This window comes from Oryx dammah, unplaced genomic scaffold, assembly GCF_014754425.2.
Source record: "Oryx dammah isolate SB20612 unplaced genomic scaffold, SCBI_Odam_1.1 HiC_scaffold_14, whole genome shotgun sequence".
NCBI lineage: Eukaryota > Metazoa > Chordata > Mammalia > Artiodactyla > Bovidae > Oryx > Oryx dammah.
This window is the reverse complement of record NW_024070198.1, coordinates 45606725-45615620: the sequence shown is the minus strand read 5'-3', so window position 1 is coordinate 45615620 and position 8896 is coordinate 45606725. Positions and strand designations below refer to the sequence as shown.

Below are 8896 nucleotides of genomic sequence, written 5' to 3'. Positions count from 1 at the left end.
TATGTCTAAGTTTATTTGATGGAAAAGGGTAGCAAGATTTAGACCCAGAGGGCTCTGATCATATTTGTTTCTGGTGTCAATCGACTGAGGAAAACACACTTGTGTCATCAGCCTTAACTTTGCTTACTCTCACAAGACTTTTTTAGAAGCTGAAATAACACATCCCCAAAGCATTGGCCCAGCTAAGCCATTTCAGAAAACCATATTGAAAAGAAAAAAAAAAAAAACAGTATTATATTACAGGCACGGGGAAAAAAAATCATACCATTGTCATCATAGTAAAAATACTCCTACTTTTTGGTCAATTTAAGATCAAAGCAAATGTGTCTATCCCTACTCAGGCAAGCTGCTAACAGATCACATAAATATTGTATTCTCTCACAGTGAAAGTTTGACACGGGCTTACATTTTTTAAAACTTAATTTACTCTGTACCAGTAAGGAGAGAGAAGATATTTAAGAACTGACCGGGTACCAATACTTAATGATAAAGATATAACTGACTTTTAGCACATTAATCACACTATACAAAATTTGAGATTAATTCCCAGAGTCCTTTGCACACTTATTCATGATTTTGCTCTTCGAAAGGAAGTTTTTTTCATCCCTGTGCCGACACCGTTGCGAAAGGACCTTTTCATAAGTGTCTTCTCCAAAACTGGCTTTAGAAAATCTAGTCCCTCTCTCCTGTCCATCCTGGTTGGGCAGCTGTTCAGCAGAATGACAAAGTAATCAGATTTTCCAGACACCTGGCAATTAAGGTGGGGGAGAGGGAGAAAATGCAGCTTTAGGGTTCAAAGCTTATTTCAATTGTAACAATCTTCAGAATCTTATGGTGATAAATCCAATATAGCCAATATTCAAAGAGGGTTTTGCTAAAACACTTTTTAAATATAGACCTTATCACAATACAAAATACTGTCTGAAGCTGTCTACCCTCTTCTCTACATTTTGTACTACTTATGTGATTGCAGCTATTCAGTATTTGCATCGTACACGCTACAGTTATCTTGTTGCTATTAGTTTATAAAGAACCTTTCAAGTGACACTAATTAATCTTGGGAATTTTTTTTTTAATTCCCTGAGAAAAACAACCCATGACAATCAAACTCCAGGTTTCAGTTGCAGCCACTTTCCTTCTGAGGCCTGTCCTGAGTCGCTTTCCAAGTCTCTCCACAAGGATGTCTTTGAACTTGAGAGTTGACATCTTTGTCTCTTGACTTTGGCTCAGTCCCACCAGGGGCTCAAAGGCCTGAATGATGGAATATTATATAGGGGGCACTTAGCTGTGAGAGAAACAAGTCTGACATCTTAGAGCTCAAGTTGGCCATCGAGAACACACAATTCAATCCCATACTTTGTAGATGGAGAAGCTAAATAAAGACCTGAGGGGCGTGGTGGGTAGTCTTTGTGCTACATGCTTATTTGTATCACCTGATTTTAACCCCTCAAAAAGCTTTATGAAGTTGATACTATTATTTCCTTGCTTATAATTTCCCTTAAATAAGGAAATAAATTACATGGCTTATAGGTGAAGCAGGACTTGAATGGAGGAATCAGACTCCAAGCCCATGTTTTTCAACTGTGTGAGAGCTACAAGAGGAAAGGGGGCTGAATGTTTTTATTATAGATAAAGAACATTCTACAGTGCCAAAAGCACATATTTCCTCTCCTGGTACAAGAAAACAAGTTTGATTTGGAGTGACTTTGAAAGTTGAGATGGGAGCAGAGTGCATCTCAAGGTTCTCCACCCCCAACTGGGGTGGAGGCTCCCTGAGGGGTCCAGCAATCAGAGCTCCCCGAAAAACCATTCCTACTGGTCTCTGTGGGAATGCATGGGAATTTAGGAGTTTTAGATCTGGGAGTAATCAGAGAATTTCAGAGGTATTGGTCATATTTGTCATGGGAAAACCAATCAAAAACTCTTACACTCTATGTCTTACCCTGTATTAGTAGAGAAGATCTAAGCATGATATAATGCCATCTATTTTAAATTCCCAACAACAAGGGCCTATGAGTCATTTCAAGAAGGGGAACACTCCAGTTCTTTCCAGAAATTCTCATAATTCCACATTTATATTGTATATATATACGTATATATATATATAATCCTAGTTACAACAACCCCAAAACATCAGTGTGTGAGTGAGCTCAGTCATTGGCCGTGTCCAACGCTTCTCAACCCCATGGACTATAGCCCACCAGACTTCTCTGTCCATGAGACTTTCCAGGCAAGAATACTGGAGTGGGTAGCCACTCCCTACTCCAAGGGATCTTCCCGACCCAGGAATCAAAACTGTGTCTTCTGCATCGGCAGGTGGATTCTTTATCACTGAGCCACCTGGGAAACCCAAAACATCAGTAAACATCCCTAAAAAGATACTTTGCTGATCAATGAAGGGAGTCCTTGTCAGACAGACTCATTAACTGCATAATATGGTATGTTTGCCTGCTTGGTAAACTTTATGAAGTTTACAACAAATATTATAAAAGCCTCTATGTTCTTTGTATAATCACTCACCCTAAACAGTCAAATTGGCACCATTGCTATGTGATGCAGTTATAATGAGAACAAAATTGTCACATGAAAAAATAGAAATATGGAAAATTCAGTGAAGAAAGAAACACTTCATTTATGGACAAGATGATCTCATAAGAACAATAGAGGAAAGAACATTCTTAATTAAAAAAAAATGCACAAGTGCCTTTGTTCAACAGAAATGTCATGAACAAACCTTCAGAGAAAGAATAGAAAGTAATTAGGAAGGCATTTGAGAAAATATACCAATTTGTGAATTGTTACTCATCTATTTGATCAATGTGCTGTCTTATAGAATCAATGACTAAATTAGTGTGGAATGCTCATAGGAGTAAACCAGGAAAAAAGAAACTAGATTAAGTAAACAAGAAATAGAAAAATGACATTCAAAGATAGGTGAGAAGACTCATAATGTAAATAGCTAGATCATGATGTTGGGACATATGTTATTCATCAGAATTCATGTGGCATCTCATTATCTTAAAAGTGGCTTTATAAATTACACTGATTTCAGTAATTACTGTGTGCCATGTTAAGTTTTACTGAAGCAGAGTTAAAGCATAAAAATCTATCAATGACAAAATATATTTTAAAATTTTAAACAAAGTATTGACATAATACAACTGAAATATTATGTACAAACAGCATTAAAACTTCCAAAGAAAGAAAATGTCATTTTCTGAATGTCTTGATCAGTTCAGTGAATTCAGTTAGGAATTTAATCAATATTCTTCAATAAACATATGAATTAGTATTTTATATTATGTTTCACTGAGAACTGACATATTATCTATATCCTGTATCTGAAAAAAGTTACCATTTTTGTAAAATTAAGAAACTTGCTGCTTTTGGAAAATAATCCTTTGTATCTTTAATGTAGCTTCGAGTGTTAAATGCTCACTTTGATTATGAGCTGATGCACATGAAACAAACAATTTATCATGAGCAAAGTAACTTACATTTTATGTTGAAATTATTTTCTTATGCAAGGCCAACTCTTAAATAATTCAAAGCAAAGTTTAATATAACCTGTATTACTATTGTAAAAATCTTCCTTTTTACCTGATTTTATGGTTACTCATATTTCTTTCATTGTAAGCTCTAATAATAAAGGAAATAACTTTTGTTACATATTTCTAGAGATTATTTTGAATTTACATACTCTACAATATTAGTTATTTAGTCAAGCATCAAAAATAGAGGCAAAACTCTTACCTTAGAAGATGAAATCGGATGACACCAAAACATATGCATTGTGGAAATCAACAGAAATAGAATAAGATTGAATTTTAATGAACTGCAGAGTAGGAAAAATAAAATCAGAAAAGTCTTATTCAGGCAAGTATAAATTAAAAAGCATATACAAATTCAACATTTTTCTTTGTGGAAAAATGCAGTCTCTTACCTAATCATTCTGGACCTCCTGAGATCTCTGCAGACGGGTGATTTTATTCCCAGATTCCTCACGGTTACTCTCAGATCCTCCTTGAGTGATCCTTTTATACTAGAAAAGTTCAAGAGTGAAAATGTCATCATGTCCCATCATAGGTGACTAACTGATTCTGGCTGAGGCCTTTTGTTCCTCTTAAGTTGGAAAAGGACAATAACATGTAAGCATTGTAGTTGACCTACCAACTATTGACTTTATTTAAAGTTTGCCGTTAAAAATGTCCTTCAAAAGCCCTGTCTTCTAGACCAGAGGTCTCAAAAGGAACCAAAAGTATGTTTAACTCAGAGTTTAAACACTTAAGAAGGAAGACATTATTTCCTTGAATATCCAGACATCTATTTTCAAAGAATAATGCACAAAGAGTCTTTACAGGAATGAAGAACATCAACCCAAACAATGTGCATACATTGAGTTTCCCACAGCAGATGTCCTTTTTCAGGACTTCTGAGATTATAGGAGGTAAACAAATGTCTCCCACCCGCTATTTGCCACTCATCCTCCAGATAAAGGGAAGGCACAATCTCTCCTCCCTTTCCATTGTTGTTATTCAGTCACTAAGTCATGTCCAACTCTTTGTGACTCCATGGACTGCAAAACACCAGACTCCCCTGTCCTTAACTCTCCCCCAGTCTCCTCAAATTCAAGTCCATTGAGTTGGTGACGCTATGTAACCATCTCATCCTCTGCCAGCCCCTACTCCTTTTGTCTTCAGTCTTTCCCAGCATCAAAGTCTTTTCCAATGAGTCAACACTTCGCATCAGGTGGCCAAACTGCAGCTTCAGCATCAGTCCTTCCAATGAATATTCAGCATTGATATCCATTAGAATTGACTGGTTTGATTCCCTTGCAGTCCAAGGGATTCTCAAGAGTCTTCTCCAGTACCTCAACTCCAGAGCATGAATTCTTGAAGAACACCCAGTCTTCTTTATGGTCTAACTTTTACATCCATCCATGATTACTAGAAAAACCAAAGTTTTGCATCCCCAAAGTCCTGGGGCCAGAGTTCTGGGAGGGCCTGCCTGCCACGGCCACTTTTTTATCTCCAGGGCGTGAAATTCTTCAGGAAGCCTCTCCTGTCCTTGTGTACCACATTAATAAATGGCATCCACATTAATGATGGGTGTCCACATTAACAAATGGATTCAGGAGCACTAAGTGTGAGCAGATGTTACTGAGGCTTATAATAGAGGGAGACACCAAGCAAGGTGCTGCTTCCTGCTTGGGTAACTAGTACTTCTGAGACAGAGCCAATATTTTTGCAAAACAGAGCAGTGGAGCAAAGTCCTTGCCTTCTTCAGATCAGCATCTTTTGGAGGACAAAGCTGTCCTGTGTCTGGGATCTTCGATGCCCATTGGTCAGTGCTTCATCCCTTTCTTTTGGGAACTGCCCTGCAATATGATTCTCACGTGATTTTCAATCACACAGTCACATTCCACCTTCCACAAAGAAAAGTAGTTGATCTGACTCTCAAGAGAATCCGGAAATTAGTGCCAAGTAGGGAGCCGGGACATCTGATCCAAAACTTTTGATAGCCCTTTTGGAGACATTCTACAGAGACTTAAGACACCAAGCAACTCAACACCCATGGTTACTTTTGGTCTCTCTTTAAACCCAGCTAAAATATTAAAAAGCAATGAAGAAAATCAATGAAACCAGAAGCCTATGCTTTGTAAAGATTTTTGTTAGCTAGATTGGCCAAAGAAAAGAAAAAAGAGAAAATACTTAAATTGTTAGCATCAGAGATGAAAGAAGAAGGATTGCTACTGACAGTTTAAACAATTAGAACTATGAAGAAATACATGGGTACTCAATATCTTGTAATAATTTATAATGGAAAAGAACTTGAAACTAGAAAGAAAGGGAGAGAAGACGACACAGATAGCATTTTGCTGAGTGAGGAGAAATCATTGAAGCAGGCTTGAGAAAGGCGGCTATTGAAATGGAAACAGACTCACAACAGACTTGAGTATTCAATCTCCCCTCCCCTCCCCAATTCCCATGTACAGACACCTTCTGCTTCGTCAGAAGACCAAAGATTTATCCCGAAAAGGGGGTAAGGCAGGGGACCTCCTGATGGAGTGACTCAGGTACAGTGGCATTACGGAGTCCTCTCTCACCAAAAGGAAAGTTAAACAAGCATTTTGCTCAAAGCCGAGGCCCATGGATCAGTTCTCTAACTCAGGTCCGAGCACACCATTAGCTCTTTACTCTGGAGACAAGTGAAAGGAAGACTCATCTCTGAGGTCTACCCTATGCTGTAAGCGTCTGATGCAAGGTTTTTCTTTAAACTAGGATTCGATGGTGGGGAGAAGACAGAAATCTGAGCACTGAGTGAGTGAAGTGAAAGTCACTCAGTTGTGTCCGATTCTTCGTGACCCCACAGACTATACAGTCCTTGGAAATTTCCAGACCAGAATACTGGAGTGGGTAGCCTTTGCCTTCTCCAGGGGATTTTCCCAACCCAGAGATCGAACCCAGGACTCCTGCCTTGAAGCCGGCTTCTTTACCAGCTCGGCCACCAGGGAAGCCTGGATGCCTGAAAGTGTGGGGTGGAATCTGGTGGTATTGTGGGACAGGGAGATGAGACTGGAGTCAGGGGTATCTAGAAAACTCTGCCAGACACTGGTTCACAGGGCTTTGCTTGGGACCACCACCTCCTTTGGTAACTGTGCCTGTGAAGTGATGTCCAATGAGAGGCATTTCTGGCTCAACTGGAACCTGCAGAGACCCATTGTCAACACCGAAAGGGCAGGTTAGTGCTCCACTCAGCCTTGGAATTTAATAGACTTTTCATTGAAAGTTTATCCTCTTATTTGTCACGACGCAACCATCTTTGAGTCACCCAAGCCCTTTTCACATATTTCCTCATGGCCTCAGTGTGAATGCCAGAGGGAGAAGGGACACGTTCTTTTTGACTTTTTCTTCTCGTTGGTCAAACCTGAAGTCGAGACACGCGTTCAGAACCATGTTTCAGAAGTTCAAGCACATCGTGTATTTTGGGCAGAAAAGATCGACAGGACCCCTTTCTTTTCTAATTTCCAGTGCTTCCTTCCTGTTATGACCCCAAGAAATGTCCCCCAAGTACCACCTTGACCGCTACTGCTTTTGGTTCCTTGCTGAAAGCAGGACCTGGAAATGTATTAAAATGATTTTAAGGGAATAAGTGACAGGCTGGAAAAGGCCATCAGCTCAGATAATTTAGGGGTTTGGCATCTTAAAAATAATTCTACAATTGATTCCATTGTCCCTAATTATAACACATATTAAGCCCTGCATCCTTCAGCATATATGGAAAAATCAATTTCATCTTAATGGCTTCTTAATTCATACAACTGCTCTTTCCTCTGAAAGTATAATTAAAATGCAGAAAGTGACTGAGTGCATTTTCTGGTTTTATACCAGAGTAGGGGAAATAAAGGCTTAGGCAGAGCTTAGGTTAATTTATTGAAATAAATCATCTCTCCGGTGCCTGGTTGCTCCTAAAATGCTCTGTTAGAGTTTTCACTTGGGCGTTCAGAACAGGCCCAGTGTGTTGGAGACTGAGGTTCTATGGAAATAAAAGGCAAAGACAATCCAGAAGGTGCCGGTGGGCCATAAAAAGTGCAAGCAAGGCTCCTTGCTTCAGAGCATCATTTCTCGGTGTTGGCGCCATTGATATTTGTAGCTGATGGTTTTTGGAGGTTGGTTCCTATGTGTTGGAGAACGTGGGAACAGCCTCTGTTCAGTAGAGATCGGTAGAACTCCCCCCTGCCCCTCAAGCTGGGACAACGGAAAATGTCTCTAGACACTATCAAATGTCCCCTGGGTAGGGGAACCAAACCACTTCCATGGAGAACCACTGTTTAGAGATAAGTTCTCTGCTAGCTCTCTCTCCATGGACGTGGAGTCCGTGGGTGGACATACATTTCACAAGCATGGCATCACTGTTGGGGGTCAGTATGTTTTTGGTGATGCATAAAATAGTGGTGTATCTTCTAATGGATATAATCTTAGGTTCAATGGAATAGTACTTACTTTTAGAAAGGAACTATCAAAGGCAGTATTTGAGGCATGTTACTTAATATTACATGTTCATTTAAATAATAAGAAGAACTGTAAAAAAATATCTTCATGACCCAGATAATCATGATGGTGTGATCCCTCACCTAGAGCCAGACACCCTGGAATGTGAAGTCAACTAGGCCTTAGGAAGCATCACTATGAACAAAGCTAGTGAAGGTGATGGAATTCCAGTTGAGCTATTTCAAATCCTAAATACTGTGAAAGTGCTGCACTCAATATGTCAGCAAATTTGGAAAACTCAGCAGTGGCCACAGGACTGGAAAAGGTCAGTTTTCATTCCAATCCCAAAGAAAGGCAACGCCAAAGAATGCTCAAACTACTGCACAATTGCACTCATCTCACACGCTAGCAAAGTTATGCTGAAAATTCTCTAAGCCAGGCTTCAGCAATACATGAACCGTGAACTTCCAGATGTTCAAGATGGATTTAGAAAAGGCAGAGAAACCAGAGATCAAATTGCCAACATCCGCTGGATCATCGAAAAAGCAAGAGAGTTCCAGAAAAACATCTATTTCTGCTTTATTGACTATGCCAAAGCCTTTGACTGTGTGGATCACAATAAACTGTGGAAAATTCCGAAAGAGATGGGAATACCAGACCACTTGACCCGCCTCTTGAGAAACCTGTATGCAGGTCAGGAAGCAACAGTTAGAACTGGACATGGAACAACAGACTGGTTCCAAATAGGAAAAGGAGTATGTCAAGGCTGTATATTGTCACCCTGCTTATTTAACTTATATGCAGAGTACATCATGAGAAACACTGGGCTGGATGAAGCACAAGCTGGAATCAAGATTGCCTGAAGAAATATCAATAACCTCAGATAGGCAGATGACACCACTCTT

General features: G+C 39.5%; 1 protein-coding gene across 1 annotated transcript; it reads right to left on the bottom strand.

The window, feature by feature from the left end:
• Window positions 1-568: 568 nt before the first annotated feature.
• NPS (neuropeptide S) lies at window positions 569-6956 on the bottom strand. The gene is made up of 3 exons (XM_040254452.1): window positions 6894-6956; window positions 3754-3867; window positions 569-748 (listed from the first exon to the last, which is right to left on the bottom strand). Exons 1-3 carry the CDS (start codon window positions 6954-6956, stop codon window positions 569-571), a joined length of 357 nt encoding a protein of 118 aa, XP_040110386.1.
• Window positions 6957-8896: the final 1940 nt, after the last annotated feature.